General features: G+C 59.7%; 1 protein-coding gene across 1 annotated transcript in view; it reads right to left on the bottom strand.

The window, feature by feature from the left end:
* The window catches only part of alg13 (ALG13 UDP-N-acetylglucosaminyltransferase subunit), a gene marked incomplete at its 5' end in the record, with an annotated part of 36841 nt that extends 20145 nt beyond the window's left edge, over window positions 1-16696 (bottom strand). The window contains 16 exons of the mRNA XM_079264293.1: window positions 813-984; window positions 1160-1310; window positions 1516-1623; window positions 1707-1974; window positions 2050-2135; window positions 2222-2322; window positions 2482-2546; window positions 2685-2802; window positions 14965-15028; window positions 15093-15258; window positions 15331-15412; window positions 15482-15554; window positions 15627-15673; window positions 15743-15793; window positions 15973-16056; window positions 16577-16696. Of these exons, the coding sequence (XP_079120419.1) occupies window positions 813-984; window positions 1160-1310; window positions 1516-1623; window positions 1707-1974; window positions 2050-2135; window positions 2222-2322; window positions 2482-2546; window positions 2685-2802; window positions 14965-15028; window positions 15093-15258; window positions 15331-15412; window positions 15482-15554; window positions 15627-15673; window positions 15743-15793; window positions 15973-16056; window positions 16577-16696 (1756 nt within the window). The remainder of the gene's footprint in view (window positions 1-812; window positions 985-1159; window positions 1311-1515; window positions 1624-1706; window positions 1975-2049; window positions 2136-2221; window positions 2323-2481; window positions 2547-2684; window positions 2803-14964; window positions 15029-15092; window positions 15259-15330; window positions 15413-15481; window positions 15555-15626; window positions 15674-15742; window positions 15794-15972; window positions 16057-16576) is intronic.
* Between the last annotated feature and the right edge of the window lie 842 nt (window positions 16697-17538).

Here is a 17538-nt window from a genome sequence, read left to right as displayed (position 1 = left end):
GTAATAACGCGCGACACGTTCCAGTAATAACGCACGACACGTAACGCGCGACACGTAACGCGCGACACGTAACGCGCGACACGCTCCGGACGCAACGCACGACACGCTCCGGTCGCAACGCGCGACACGCTCCGGTCGCAACGCGCGACACGCTCCGGTCGCAACGCGCGACACGCTCCGGTCGTAACGCACGACACGTTCCAAACAAATCAAAACACGTTCCAGTAATAACGCGCGACACGTTCCAGTAATAACGCACGACACGTAACGCGCGACACGTAACGCGCGACACGCTCCGGACGCAACGCACGCCACGCTCCGGACGCAACGCACGCCACGCTCCGGACGCAACGCACGCCACGCTCCGGACGCAACGCACGCCACGCTCCGGACGCAACGCACGCCACGCTCCGGACGCAACGCACGCCACGCTCCGGTCGTAACGCACGCCACGCTCCGGACGCAACGCACGCCACTCTCCGGACGCAACGCACGCCACTCTCCGGACGCAACGCACGCCACGCTCCGGACGCAACGCACGCCACGCTCCGGACGCCACGCTCGGGACGCCACGCTCCGGACGCCACGCTCCGGACGCCACGCTCCGGACGCCACGCTCCGGACGCCACGCTCCGGACGCCACGCTCCGGACGCCACGCTCCGGACGCCACGCTCCGGACGCCACGCTCGGGACGCCACGCTCCGGACGCCACGCTCCGGACGCCACGCTCCGGACGCCACGCTCCGGACGCCACGCGCGCCACGCTCCGGACGCAACGCACGCCACATTCCACAGCTAAACATGGTCTCACCCTGGTCCTCTATGGTGCTCGTGTCCTCCTGCTCCTCCTCTGAGGAGCAGACGGGGGTGTTTCCTGGAGGAGGTGCAGTAGGAAGGGTCCCAGAGGCCCTCTGAGACCGGTAGGTGGAGCCAGAAGGAGCAGGTGGTGCTCCTATGGTGGGGGGAGGAGCTCCCGCTGCGCTCTGTGGGCAAAACCAGATCTCAGCAGAACCAACCATGGTTCTGGTCCACTCATGTAAACGAACAAGTCAGCATTGCTATGGTAACTGATGATGATTATCGTCCAGCACTTGGATGTGGCGCTGTCATAAAATTTAAACCCAGTTGAGGACCAGGAAGCCAGTACAGTTCTCTTACCGGTAGTGGGGGGAAGACTGCTTCATTGCCATCATCCAGCTGGTAGAAGGCAAGTCCTGCTTCCAGATCAGCAGGATCATCCACGGCCTCCGCTGCAAAGCCGAACTGACAGTCTTTATTCAGAGCCGCCACCAGCTGCCGCCGACTGCGACTGAACACAAGAAACCAAAAATAGCCGCATCTTGTGACCTGATGAATCCACGGATCAAGTTCCACCCTTCAGCAGTACAAGCATAGCAAGATTCCTGATGTACCAGAAAATGGGAATATTTCGTTCACCATGTTCTGTTTGATATCTACAACTGGTTCTTTATCCTGTTTCCTACATCAGAACCGGGTCAGTCTGTGTATCTTACCGTGACCTGAAGGCGTAGTTTTCGTAGTCGTGGTAATACCGCCTCCCTGTGTGGTAATAGGTCAGCTGAGGACCAATCAGGTGACGGTTCAGGAACCGGGCAGAGCTTCTGACAAGAACATACACATCACAGACACACGCCATTACCAGTGTCTTCTCTGTCAGTTTAAAGGGGGGTCAAGATATCCTCACCTTGAAGCTCCATAACGTGGAGGTCTGGCTGTGGGGGGGTGATGGTGGTGAGGGGCGTAAGGGTCATAGGTCATGGGTCCAGGTGATGGAGATGTGGGGGGACGGGGATGACCTGCTGGCTGGAAACGAGGAGGCAAAGCCGAGGGGGCAGGGCCTCCATAAGATGAAGGCTGTGGTATCAGTAGCTCCGCCCCCTTCACCCCATTGCTGCCGCGGGACTTCCTGAAGTAGCGATGGCGGTGATGGCGCTGACTGCGAGGGTCTGGGTCTGAAAAGGACAAACTCAGACTTTAGTGGGCAAAGCTAGAACAGAACCTCAGATACACAGAAAACCTGAACCTACCTAGATCTCCTTTCCTGGTGGGAGCCGCCACATTCCATGCCGGAACTGGGTTCACAGGTTTCAGGTCGGTAAGAGGTACCAGGTGTCTGAGGGACAGTAACACAGACTTGTTCCAAATTCTGGTCCAGGACAGGGTCTACAGAGCACATGGCCTGGTTCTGGTTTGTGTTACTTCTCTCCAAGCTCCTCGATGAAGACCGTTACGGCGGCCGAATGTGTTCCCACTTCCTGGATGAAGGCGTTGTAGAACTTTCCCTTCGGCTCCAGGCGCACCTGAAAGCATAATGCTGGATTTGCACCGGTTCACGGGTTCCTAAAGGAGTCCGACATGAGCAAGGACCGTTTGTCCCTCGGAAAACCGCTTCCGACCGACAAAAAAATACCTCGTAAAGAGGAAGGAGGCCGCCGCCTCCAGAGGAAGGACAACATTACCTGACACTTGTCCCCCAGGAAGTATTGTCTCCCTGCAAACACCATGTAGTCCATCTTCTGCATCTCTGTCAGTGATCAGACGACCAACAGTCAGGTGTTTGTTTTTACCTGTGCTCAGGTGACAAACTGGAAGGAGAATCAGTAAACAAGCCCAGCATCACAGCAGACTGATCCAGAGCCACGAGTCCGGAGGACTCTGTTACCTTTGCAGGTGTCCTGCCAGACGTCAAACTCCAGGTTCCTGTAGACATCTCCATCCAAAGACTTCATGACTTTGTAAGGCAGAGACAGCTTAGAGGTGGGCGGGGCTTCTGCTAGGAGCTAAACAATGACATCATCAATGTAGAGCGAAACAACCTGTCAATCATCATTAAGTCCATAGGCTTGTCCAATGAAGGGTCCACTATGGCACCTCCACCTGTCCTCCACCAGCACTATGGCACCTCCACCTGTCCTCCACCAGCACTATGGCACCTCCACCTGTCCTCCACCAGCACTATGGCACCTCCACATGTCCTCCACCAGCACTATGGCACCTCCACCTGTCCTCCACCAGCACTATGGCACCTCCACATGTCCTCCACCAGCACTATGGCACCTCCACCTGTCCTCCACCAGCACTATGGCACCTCCACCTGTCCTCCACCAGCACTATGGCACCTCCACCTGTCCTCCACCAGCACTATGGCACCTCCACCTGTCCTCCACCAGCACTATGGCACCTCCACATGTCCTCCACCAGCACTATGGCACCTCCACATGTCCTCCACCAGCACTATGGCACCTCCACCTGTCCTCCACCAGCACTATGGCACCTCCACCTGTCCTCCACCAGCACTATGGCACCTCCACCTGTCCTCCACCAGCACTATGGCACCTCCACATGTCCTCCACCAGCACTATGGCACCTCCACATGTCCTCCACCAGCACTATGGCACCTCCACATGTCCTCCACCAGCACTATGGCACCTCCACCTGTCCTCCACCAGCACTATGGCACCTCCACCTGTCCTCCACCAGCACTATGGCACCTCCACATGTCCTCCACCAGCACTATGGCACCTCCACCTGTCCTCCACCAGCACTATGGCACCTCCACATGTCCTCCACCAGCACTATGGCACCTCCACCTGTCCTCCACCAGCACTATGGCACCTCCACCTGTCCTCCACCAGCACTATGGCACCTCCACCTGTCCTCCACCAACACTATGGCACCTCCACCTGTCCTCCACCAGCACTATGGCACCTCCACCTGTCCTCCACCAGCACTATGGCACCTCCACCTGTCCTCCACCAGCACTATGGCACCTCCACCTGTCCTCCACCAGCACTATGGCACCTCCACATGTCCTCCACCAGCACTATGGCACCTCCACCTGTCCTCCACCAGCACTATGGCACCTCCACATGTCCTCCACCAGCACTATGGCACCTCCACATGTCCTCCACCAGCACTATGGCACCTCCACATGTCCTCCACCAGCACTATGGCACCTTCACCTGTCCTCCACCAGCACTATGGCACCTCCACCTGTCCTCCACCAGCACTATGGCACCTCCACATGTCCTCCACCAGCACTATGGCACCTCCACCTGTCCTCCACCAGCACCTCCACCTGTCCTCCACCAGCACTATGGCACCTCCACCTGTCCTCCACCAGCACCTCCACCTGTCCTCCACCAGCACTATGGCACCTCCACCTGTCCACCAGCACTATGGCACCTCCACCTGTCCACCACCAGCACTATGGCACCTCCACCTGTCCTCCACCAGCACCTCCACCTGTCCTCCACCAGCACTATGGCACCTCCACATGTCCACCAGCACTATGGCACCTCCACCTGTCCTCCACCAGCACTATGGCACCTCCACCTGTCCACCAGCACTATGGCACCTCCACCTGTCCACCAGCACCTCCATCTGTCCTCCACCAGCACTATGGCACCTCCACCTGTCCTCCACCAGCACCTCCACCTGTCCTCCACCAGCACTATGGCACCTCCACCTGTCCTCCACCAGCACTATGGCACCTCCACATGTCCTCCACCAGCACTATGGCACCTCCACCTGTCCTCCACCAGCACTATGGCACCTCCACCTGTCCTCCACCAGCACTATGGCACCTCCACCTGTCCTCCACCAGCACTATGGCACCTCCACCTGTCCACCAGCACTATGGCACCTCCACCTGTCCTCCACCAGCACTATGGCACCTCCACCTGTCCTCCACCAGCACTATGGCACCTCCACCTGTCCTCCACCAGCACTATGGCACCTCCACCTGTCCTCCACCAGCACCTCCACCTGTCCTCCACCAGCACCTCCACCTGTCCTCCACCAGCACTATGGCACCTCCACCTGTCCTCCACCAGCACTATGGCACCTCCACCTGTCCACCAGCACCTCCACCTGTCCTCCACCAGCACCTCCACCTGTCCTCCACCAGCACCTCCATCTGTCCTCCACCAGCACTATGGCACCTCCACCTGTCCTCCACCAACACTATGGCACCTCCACCTGTCCTCCACCAGCACTATGGCACCTCCACATGTCCTCCACCAGCACCTCCACCTGTCCTCCACCAGCACCTCCACCTGTCCTCCACCAGCACCTCCACCTGTCCTACACCAGCACTATGGCACCTCCACCTGTCCTACACCAGCACCTCCACCTGTCCTCCACCAGCACTATGGCACCTCCACCTGTCCTACACCAGCACTATGGCACCTCCACCTGTCCTACACCAGCACCTCCACCTGTCCTCCACCAGCACCATGGCACCTCCACCTGTCCTACACCAGCACCTCCACCTGTCCACCAGCACTATGGCACCTCCACCTGTCCTCCACCAGCACCTCCACCTGTCCTCCACCAGCACCTCCACCTGTCCTACACCAGCACTATGGCACCTCCACCTGTCCACCAGCACCATGGCACCTCCACCTGTCCTCCACCAGCACCTCCACCTGTCCTCCACCAGCACTATGGCACCTCCACCTGTCCTCCACCAGCACTATGGCACCTCCACCTGTCCTCCACCAGCACCATGGCACCTCCACCTGTCCTCCACCAGCACCATGGCACCTCCACCTGTCCACCAGCACCATGGCACCTCCACCTGTCCTACACCAGCACCATGGCACCTCCACCTGTCCTACACCAGCACCATGGCACCTCGACCTGTCCACCAGCACCATGGCACCTCCACCTGTCCTCCACCAGCACCATGGCACCTCCACCTGTCCTCCACCAGCACCATGGCACCTCCACCTGTCCTCCACCAGCACTATGGCACCTCCACCTGTCCTCCACCAGCACTATGGCACCTCCACCTGTCCTCCACCAGCACTATGGCACCTCCACATGTCCTCCACCAGCACCATGGCACCTCCATATGTCCTCCACCAGCACTATGGCACCTCCACATGTCCTCCACCAGCACGATGGCACCTCCACATGTCCTCCACCAGCACTATGGCACCTCCACCTGTCCTCCACCAGCACTATGGCACCTCCACCTGTCCTCCACCAGCACTATGGTACCTCCACATGTCCTCCACCAGCACTATGGTACCTCCACATGTCCTCCACCAGCACTATGGCACCTCCACCTGTCCTCCACCAGCACTATGGCACCTCCACCTGTCCTCCACCAGCACTATGGCACCTCCACATGTCCTACACCAGCACTATGGCACCTCCACCTGTCCTCCACCAGCACTATGGCACCTCCACCTGTCCTCCACCAGCACTATGGTACCTCCACATGTCCTCCACCAGCACTATGGTACCTCCACATGTCCTCCACCAGCACTATGGCACCTCCACATGTCCTCCACCAGCACTATGGCACCTCCACATGTCCTCCACCAGCACTATGGTACCTCCACATGTCCTCCACCAGCACTATGGTACCTCCACATGTCCTCCACCAGCACTATGGCACCTCCACCTGTCCTACACCAGCACTATGGCACCTCCACATGTCCTCCACCAGCACTATGGCACCTCCACCTGTCCTACACCAGCACTATGGCACCTCCACCTGTCCTACACCAGCACTATGGCACCTCCACATGTCCTCCACCAGCACCTCCACCTGTCCACCAGCACTATGGCACCTCCACCTGTCCTACACCAGCACTATGGCACCTCCACCTGTCCTCCACCAGCACCTCCACCTGTCCACCAGCACCTCCACCTGTCCTCCACCTGTCCTACACCAGCACTATGGCACCTCCACCTGTCCACCAGCACTATGGCACCTCCACCTGTCCTCCACCAGCACTATGGCACCTCCACCTGTCCTCCACCAGCACCATGGCACCTCCACCTGTCCACCAGCACCTCCACCTGTCCACCAGCACCATGGCACCTCCACCCGTCCTCCACCAGCACCTCCACCTGTCCTCCACCAGCACCATGGCACCTCCACCTCTCCTCCACCAGCACCATGGCAACTCCACCTGTCCTCCACCAGCACCATGGCACCTCCACCTGTCCTCCACCAGCACTATGGCACCTCCACCTGTCCTCCAACAACACCTCCACCTGTCCTCCACCAGCACCTCCACCTGTCCTCCACCAGCTCCTCCACCTGTCCTCCAACAGCACCATGGCACCTCCACGTCCTCCACCAGCACCTCCACCTGTCCTCCACCAGCACTATGGCACCTCCACCTGTCCTCCACCAGCACCATGGCACCTCCACCTGTCCTCCACCAGCACCATGGCACCTCCACCTGTCCTCCACCAGCACCATGGCACCTCCACGTCCTCCACCAGCACCATGGCACCTCCACCTGTCCTCCACCAGCACCATGGAACCTCCACCTGTCCTCCACCAGCACCATGGCACCTCCACATGTCCTCCACCAGCACCATGGCACCTCCACCTGTCCTCCACCAGCACCATGGCACCTCCACGTCCTCCACCAGCACCTCCACCTGTCCTCCACCAGCACCATGGCACCTCCACCTGTCCTCCACCAGCACCATGGCACCTCCACCTGTCCTCCACCAGCACCATGGCACCTCCACCTGTCCTCCACCAACATGGCACCTCCACCTGTCCACCAGCACTATGGCACCTCCACCCGTCCTCCACCAGCACTATGGCACCTCCACCCGTCCTCCACCAGCACTATGGCACCTCCACCCGTCCTCCACCAGCACCATGGCACCTCCACCCGTCCTCCACCAGCACCATGGCACCTCCACCTGTCCTCCACCAGCACCATGGCACCTCCACCTGTCCTCCACCAGCACCATGGCACCTCCACCTGTCCTCCACCAGCACCATGGCACCTCCACCTGTCCTCCACCAACACCTCCACCTGTCCTCCACCAGCACCTCCACCTGTCCACCAGCACCATGGCACCTCCACCTGTCCACCAGCACCATGGCACCTCCACCTGTCCTCCACCAGCACCATGGCACCTCCACCTGTCCTCCACCAGCACCATGGCACCTCCACCTGTCCTACACCAGCACTATGGCACCTCCACCTGTCCTCCACCAGCACCTCCACCTGTCCTCCACCAGCACCATGGCACCTCCACCTGTCCTCCACCAGCACCATGGCACCTCCACCTGTCCACCACCAGCACCATGGCACCTCCACCTGTCCACCACCAGCACCTCCACCTGTCCTCCACCAGCACCTCCACCTGTCCACCACCAGCACCATGGCACCTCCACCTGTCCTCCACCAGCACCTCCACCTGTCCTCCACCAGCACCATGGCACCTCCACCTGTCCTCCACCAGCACCATGGCACCTCCACCTGTCCTCCACCAGCACCATGGCACCTCCACCTGTCCTACACCAGCACTATGGCACCTCCACCTGTCCACCACCAGCACCTCCACCTGTCCTCCACCAGCACCATGGCACCTCCACCTGTCCTCCACCAGCACCATGGCACCTCCACCTGTCCTCCACCAGCACTATGGCACCTCCACCTGTCCTACACCAGCACTATGGCACCTCCACCTGTCCACCTGTCCTCCACCAGCACCTCCACCAGCACCTCCACCTGTCCTCCACCAGCACCTCCACCTGTCCTCCACCAGCACCTCCACCTGTCCTCCACCAGCACCTCCACCTGTCCACCAGCACTATGGCACCTCCACCTGTCCTCCACCAGCACCTCCACCTGTCCTCCACCAGCACCTCCACCTGTCCACCACCAGCACCATGGCACCTCCACCTGTCCACCAGCACCATGGCACCTCCACCTGTCCACCACCAACACCATGGCACCTCCACCTGTCCTCCACCAGCACTATGGCACCTCCACCTGTCCTACACCAGCACCTCCACCTGTCCTCCACCTGTCCTCCACCTGTCCTCCACCAGCACCTCCACCAGCACCTCCACCAGCACCATGGCACCTCCACCTGTCCACCACCAGCACCTCCACCTGTCCTCCACCAGCACCTCCACCTGTCCACCACCAGCACTATGGCACCTCCACCTGTCCTCCACCAGCACCATGGCACCTCCACCTGTCCACCACCAGCACCTCCACCTGTCCTCCACCAGCACTATGGCACCTCCACCTGTCCTCCACCAGCACTATGGCACCTCCACCTGTCCTCCACCAGCACTATGGCACCTCCACCTGTCCTCCACCAGCACCATGGCACCTCCACCTGTCCTCCACCAGCACTATGGCACCTCCACCTGTCCTACACCAGCACTATGGCACCTCCACCTGTCCTCCACCAGCACTATGGCACCTCCACATGTCCTCCACCAGCACTATGGCACCTCCACCTGTCCTCCACCTGTCCTACACCAGCACTATGGCACCTCCACATGTCCTCCACCAGCACTATGGCACCTCCACATGTCCTCCACCAGCACTATGGCACCTCCACCTGTCCTCCACCAGCACTATGGCACCTCCACCTGTCCTCCACCAGCACTATGGCACCTCCACCTGTCCTCCACCAGCACCTCCACCTGTCCTCCACCAGCACTATGGCACCTCCACCTGTCCTCCACCAGCACCTCCACCTGTCCTCCACCAGCACTATGGCACCTCCACCTGTCCACCACCAGCACTATGGCACCTCCACCTGTCCTCCACCAGCACCTCCACCTGTCCACCAGCACTATGGCACCTCCACATGTCCACCAGCACTATGGCACCTCCACCTGTCCTCCACCAGCACTATGGCACCTCCACCTGTCCTCCACCAGCACTATGGCACCTCCACCTGTCCACCAGCACTATGGCACCTCCACCTGTCCACCAGCACCTCCATCTGTCCTCCACCAGCACTATGGCACCTCCACCTGTCCTCCACCAGCACCTCCACCTGTCCTCCACCAGCACCTCCACCTGTCCTCCACCAGCACTATGGCACCTCCACCTGTCCTCCACCAGCACTATGGCACCTCCACCTGTCCTCCACCAGCACTATGGCACCTCCACCTGTCCTCCACCAGCACTATGGCACCTCCACCTGTCCTCCACCAGCACCTCCACCTGTCCTCCACCAGCACCTCCACCTGTCCTCCACCAGCACCTCCACCTGTCCTCCACCAGCACTATGGCACCTCCACCTGTCCTCCACCAGCACTATGGCACCTCCACCTGTCCACCAGCACCTCCACCTGTCCTCCACCAGCACCTCCACCTGTCCTCCACCAGCACCTCCATCTGTCCTCCACCAGCACTATGGCACCTCCACCTGTCCTCCACCAGCACTATGGCACCTCCACATGTCCTCCACCAGCACCTCCACCTGTCCTCCACCAGCACCTCCACCTGTCCTCCACCAGCACCTCCACCTGTCCTCCACCAGCACTATGGCACCTCCACCTGTCCTCCACCAGCACCTCCACCTGTCCTACACCAGCACTATGGCACCTCCACCTGTCCTACACCAGCACCTCCACCTGTCCTCCACCAGCACTATGGCACCTCCACCTGTCCTACACCAGCACTATGGCACCTCCACCTGTCCTACACCAGCACCTCCACCTGTCCTCCACCAGCACTATGGCACCTCCACCTGTCCTACACCAGCACTATGGCACCTCCACCTGTCCTACACCAGCACCTCCACCTGTCCTACACCAGCACCTCCACCTGTCCACCAGCACTATGGCACCTCCACCTGTCCTCCACCAGCACCTCCACCTGTCCTCCACCAGCACCTCCACCTGTCCTACACCAGCACTATGGCACCTCCACCTGTCCACCAGCACCATGGCACCTCCACCTGTCCTCCACCAGCACCTCCACCTGTCCTCCACCAGCACTATGGCACCTCCACCTGTCCTCCACCAGCACCATGGCACCTCCACCTGTCCTCCACCAGCACCATGGCACCTCCACCTGTCCTACACCAGCACCATGGCACCTCCACCTGTCCTACACCAGCACCATGGCACCTCCACCTGTCCTACACCAGCACCATGGCACCTCCACCTGTCCTCCACCAGCACCATGGCACCTCCACCTGTCCTCCACCAGCACCATGGCACCTCCACATGTCCTACACCAGCACCATGGCACCTCCACCTGTCCTCCACCAGCACCATGGCACCTCCACCTGTCCTCCACCAGCACTATGGCACCTCCACCTGTCCTCCACCAGCACTATGGCACCTCCACCTGTCCTACACCAGCACTATGGCACCTCCACCTGTCCTCCACCAGCACTATGGCACCTCCACCTGTCCTCCACCAGCACCATGGCACCTCCACCTGTCCTCCACCAGCACCATGGCACCTCCACCTGTCCTCCACCAGCACCATGGCACCTCCACCTGTCCTCCACCAGCACTATGGCACCTCCACCTGTCCTCCACCAGCACTATGGCACCTCCACCTGTCCTCCACCAGCACTATGGCACCTCCACCTGTCCTCCACCAGCACTATGGCACCTCCACCTGTCCTACACCAGCACTATGGCACCTCCACATGTCCTCCACCAGCACCATGGCACCTCCATATGTCCTCCACCAGCACGATGGCACCTCCACATGTCCTCCACCAGCACTATGGCACCTCCACCTGTCCTCCACCAGCACTATGGCACCTCCACCTGTCCTCCACCAGCACTATGGTACCTCCACATGTCCTCCACCAGCACTATGGTACCTCCACATGTCCTCCACCAGCACTATGGCACCTCCACCTGTCCTCCACCAGCACTATGGCACCTCCACCTGTCCTCCACCAGCACTATGGCACCTCCACATGTCCTACACCAGCACTATGGCACCTCCACCTGTCCTCCACCAGCACTATGGCACCTCCACCTGTCCTCCACCAGCACTATGGTACCTCCACATGTCCTCCACCAGCACTATGGTACCTCCACATGTCCTCCACCAGCACTATGGTACCTCCACATGTCCTCCACCAGCACTATGGCACCTCCACATGTCCTCCACCAGCACTATGGCACCTCCACATGTCCTACACCAGCACTATGGCACCTCCACATGTCCTCCACCAGCACTATGGCACCTCCACCTGTCCTACACCAGCACTATGGTACCTCCACATGTCCTCCACCAGCACTATGGCACCTCCACCTGTCCTACACCAGCACTATGGCACCTCCACCTGTCCTACACCAGCACTATGGCACCTCCACATGTCCTCCACCAGCACCTCCACCTGTCCACCAGCACTATGGCACCTCCACCTGTCCTACACCAGCACTATGGCACCTCCACCTGTCCTCCACCAGCACCTCCACCTGTCCACCAGCACCTCCACCTGTCCTCCACCTGTCCTACACCAGCACTATGGCACCTCCACCTGTCCACCAGCACTATGGCACCTCCACCTGTCCTCCACCAGCACTATGGCACCTCCACCTGTCCTCCACCAGCACCATGGCACCTCCACCTGTCCACCAGCACCTCCACCTGTCCACCAGCACCATGGCACCTCCACCCGTCCTCCACCAGCACCTCCACCTGTCCTCCACCAGCACCATGGCACCTCCACCTGTCCTCCACCAGCACCTCCACCTGTCCTCCACCAGCACCATGGCACCTCCACCTGTCCTCCACCAGCACTATGGCACCTCCACCTGTCCTCCAACAACACCTCCACCTGTCCTCCACCAGCACCTCCACCTGTCCTCCACCAGCTCCTCCACCTGTCCTCCACCAGCTCCTCCACCTGTCCTCCACCAGCACCTCCACCTGTCCTCCACCAGCACTATGGCACCTCCACCTGTCCTCCACCAGCACCATGGCACCTCCACCTGTCCTCCACCAGCACCATGGCACCTCCACCTGTCCTCCACCAGCACCATGGCACCTCCACCTGTCCTCCACCAGCACCATGGCACCTCCACCTGTCCTCCACCAGCACCATGGCACCTCCACCTGTCCTCCACCAGCACCATGGCACCTCCACCTGTCCTCCACCACCATGGCACCTCCACCTGTCCACCAGCACTATGGCACCTCCACCCGTCCTCCACCAGCACTATGGCACCTCCACCCGTCCTCCACCAGCACCATGGCACCTCCACCCGTCCTCCACCAGCACCATGGCACCTCCACCTGTCCTCCACCAGCACCATGGCACCTCCACCTGTCCTCCACCAGCACCATGGCACCTCCACCTGTCCTCCACCAACACCTCCACCTGTCCTCCACCAGCACCTCCACCTGTCCACCAGCACCATGGCACCTCCACCTGTCCACCAGCACCATGGCACCTCCACCTGTCCTCCACCAGCACCATGGCACCTCCACCTGTCCACCAGCACCATGGCACCTCCACCTGTCCTACACCAGCACTATGGCACCTCCACCTGTCCTCCACCAGCACCTCCACCTGTCCACCAGCACCATGGCACCTCCACCTGTCCTCCACCAGCACCATGGCACCTCCACCTGTCCACCACCAGCACCATGGCACCTCCACCTGTCCACCACCAGCACCTCCACCTGTCCTCCACCTGTCCTCCACCAGCACCTCCACCTGTCCACCACCAGCACCTCCACCTGTCCTCCACCAGCACCTCCACCTGTCCACCACCAGCACCATGGCACCTCCACCTGTCCTCCACCAGCACCTCCACCTGTCCTCCACCAGCACCATGGCACCTCCACCTGTCCTCCACCAGCACCATGGCACCTCCACCTGTCCTCCACCAGCACCATGGCACCTCCACCTGTCCTACACCAGCACTATGGCACCTCCACCTGTCCACCACCAGCACCTCCACCTGTCCTCCACCAGCACCATGGCACCTCCACCTGTCCTCCACCAGCACCATGGCACCTCCACCTGTCCTCCACCAGCACTATGGCACCTCCACCTGTCCACCTGTCCTCCACCAGCACCTCCACCAGCACCTCCACCTGTCCTACACCAGCACCTCCACGTCCTCCACCAGCACCTCCACCTGTCCTCCACCAGCACCTCCACCTGTCCTCCACCAGCACCTCCACCTGTCCTCCACCAGCACTATGGCACCTCCACCTGTCCTCCACCAGCACCTCCACCTGTCCACCACCAGCACCATGGCACCTCCACCTGTCCTCCACCAGCACCATGGCACCTCCACCTGTCCACCACCAACACCATGGCACCTCCACCTGTCCTCCACCAGCACTATGGCACCTCCACCTGTCCTACACCAGCACCTCCACCTGTCCTCCACCTGTCCTCCACCTGTCCTCCACCAGCACCTCCACCAGCACCTCCACCAGCACCATGGCACCTCCACCTGTCCACCACCAGCACCTCCACCTGTCCTCCACCAGCACCTCCACCTGTCCACCACCAGCACTATGGCACCTCCACCTGTCCTCCACCAGCACCTCCACCTGTCCTCCACCAGCACCTCCACCTGTCCACCACCAGCACTATGGCACCTCCACCTGTCCTCCACCAGCACCATGGCACCTCCACCTGTCCTCCACCAGCACCATGGCACCTCCACCTGTCCACCACCAGCACCTCCACCTGTCCTCCACCAGCACTATGGCACCTCCACCTGTCCTCCACCAGCACTATGGCACCTCCACCTGTCCTCCACCAGCACTATGGCACCTCCACCTGTCCTCCACCAGCACTATGGCACCTCCACCTGTCCTCCACCAGCACCATGGCACCTCCACATGTCCTCCACCAGCACTATGGCACCTCCACCTGTCCTCCACCAGCACTATGGCACCTCCACCTGTCCTCCACCAGCACCATGGCACCTCCACCTGTCCTCCACCAGCACTATGGCACCTCCACCTGTCCTCCACCAGCACTATGGCACCTCCACCTGTCCTCCACCAGCACCATGGCACCTCCCCCCCGTCAGGGCCCCCCGTCAGGGACGGGCGGACCGACCCAGGTCCCCCCCCCCGTCAGGGACGGGCGGACCGACCCAGGTCCCCCCCCCCGTCAGGGACGGGCGGACCAGATGGCTGCCTTTTTACTCTGATCATGTGACCATGTAGGCGGAGCCTCAGAGGAAGAATTCTTACCTTAATATCATCGGTTCGAGGCTTGTCTTTAGTGGCTCCGCCCACCTCCACCTCCTCTCTGCAGGTTAATGAACATCAGGTGACCCAGTGCGCGAGACTGATAGGAGTGTGCTTGTATGCATGCTTACCTGTGTCCGCGGTCCTCAGGTGTGTCATAGCCGACGTCAACATCGCTGCAGACTGATGGACTGTTTCTATAACGACGGCCTCCCACCCTGAAGGCCTCCATGGCATGACAAAGCTCCGCCTCCTCCAGACCAAACACCTGCGTGTAGAGTAGCTCGTATAGCAGAGCTACAAACACACACACCTGAGCAGGTACTGGAACCAGAACCAATCAGAAGGTAGCATGTATCTGTCACTCACACTGGCAGAGGGCGGCGGAGACAGGGTAACTCCTCGGATAAACGATGTCATAGTGCCCGTTGATGGAGCAACAAAGCGTTACCTAGGCAACAAAGAAAGCTGACAGGAACACCAATCACATCAGAGTCATGTGACCTGCTGACACACACACCTTGTCCACAAAGTCGTCTTCTGAGATGACAGTGGCTGGTTTCCCGGGGTAGCGATAGATCAGGAAACAGCGTCTGCCGACAGGAAGGGTGGTTACCATGGCAATAGGCAGACGGAACCGGTTAAAATCAGGTGTGCGGAATCACCTGTAGAGCTGAGACAGAGCCTTGATCTCCACCTGGCCCACCGTCTCCTGAAACACAACACAGCATGACGTCACCTGACCTGAGGACCACTCAGGTCAAAGGTTACTGCTGCTCACCTTGGGATCTTCCAGACGCTCCAGGTACTTCTCAAAGGACCCTTCGACAAACTGAGACAACCAGAGCACACATCAGAGGAGGACACGCCCACCAAGCCTTCACCCCCCCCCCCAAGACACGCCCACCAAGCCTTCACACCCCCCCCCCCCCCCCCCAAGACACGCCCACCACAACATCGCTACAACACGTCAAAGGAAGATATGCCCCGCCCACCCCGCCCCCCACTCACCGGCTCGAAGGCCCCCCTGTTGGCTCTCATGAAGTCGGCGCATTCCTGTCGGATCTTCTGGTGGAAGTTCTGAGAGAAATAGAGCTGAACACACAACACAGTCAGAACCGGACCCATCGGATTGGGTCCACCACATGTAGTTCTGGGATTCCTATTGATCCAGTCGGCCCAGTAACGACCTATTAATTTGGTCAGGAGAGTGAGAACAGGCTCTGGTGGTCCAAAAACGTGACTTCGGTTCCGACTTCCCGAACCAAAAAAAACCCAAAAAACCCAGCAGTCTTTTTTTTACCCAAAAGGTTTTTTTTTTTGGTTTATTTCGGAGGTTCTGGATGGGTTCACAACCCAAACTAACTTTACTGGTTCTGAGCTGTTAAGGCCCATTCTAACCCGAACCAATCCATGATGGATCCTCCTCCACACCTGCACAGGTCCGTCTGAACTGGCGAACACGACCAGTACCTTCCTGGCTTTTCAAACTCGGTTCAGGGAGTTCGCGGTCCTGCAGGTGGTCCAGAACTCCAGCGGCCCGGTCCATCCAGCTGGACCAGGACGCTCCTAGAACCCGCAGGACTGCAGACTTGCACACCTGACCCCGGCTCACCTGCTCAGACACGGCTCGGAACAGACTGGACGCGTCGCGCGCGACCATCTTGCGGTACAGACCCAGACTGGACAGGAACTCGTCCATGTTGACGAAGTACTTCTTCAGCCCTTTCTGCATCATCCCGCCACGAGCTCCGCGCCACGTGCCCCCTCAGTCAGAAGCAGCGCGAGCCACCAGCTGAAACTAATCAGGCCTGAAGGGCGCGAGGCCTCGAACCGCGGCTGCGGCGTTCACTGACCCATCGAGGCTCGGAAATATCTAAGTCACATGTTCATTAATAGTCACCGCGTTTTTTCGGAACTTTAGAGTCCAAACCTATAAAACCTGATCACTGAGACCTGATCAGGTCTATTGATCAAGTTCAAGCGGTGATGTTGTCATGACAACCTTGTTGCTGCCTGAAAAATATGTGATTTAGGTTTTATTTTCTCCAAGCAGGACCAGAGACGCCGAAACCTGACTCGACTGACAAGACGTGGAACATGTCAGACAGGGTTGTCATAGCAACGCGATTAAAGCGCAGTGGCAGCTGCACTCAATGGTTCATTACCTGGTTTTATTTATTTATTTATTCATTTATTTTTCTTATTCTTCAACTTCTCTTGCTCAGCATTAGAAAATGACGGTCAGGCTGCTGGTTGTTTTGAGCAAATTGGTTTTGTCAAGAGGAGATTTACAGATATAAAAGGATGTGAAGATAACAGAAAGGAAAAGGAAAACAGACAAAGTGGAGGCAGGAAGACATCAGCTGCACCTGTACAGAAACACGGGGAGGGACGCCCGACCAGACCGCAATGCATTGTGGGCAGGAGCTCAAACCCCGAAGCAAGTCCTGAAACAACTATGGATGAGTTCAGCCGCTGATTTTTAATGATTGTTTCATTTTCATTTCTCGGAACATGAATTAATTTATTTTGTCTCACCCTGTCGCTCCCTCCAAACCACAATGATTGTATCTG

This window comes from Telmatherina bonti, assembly GCF_933228915.1.
Source record: "Telmatherina bonti genome assembly, chromosome: 3".
Taxonomy (NCBI): Eukaryota; Metazoa; Chordata; class Actinopteri; order Atheriniformes; family Telmatherinidae; genus Telmatherina; species Telmatherina bonti.
This window is presented reverse-complemented; position numbering and strand designations above follow the sequence as displayed.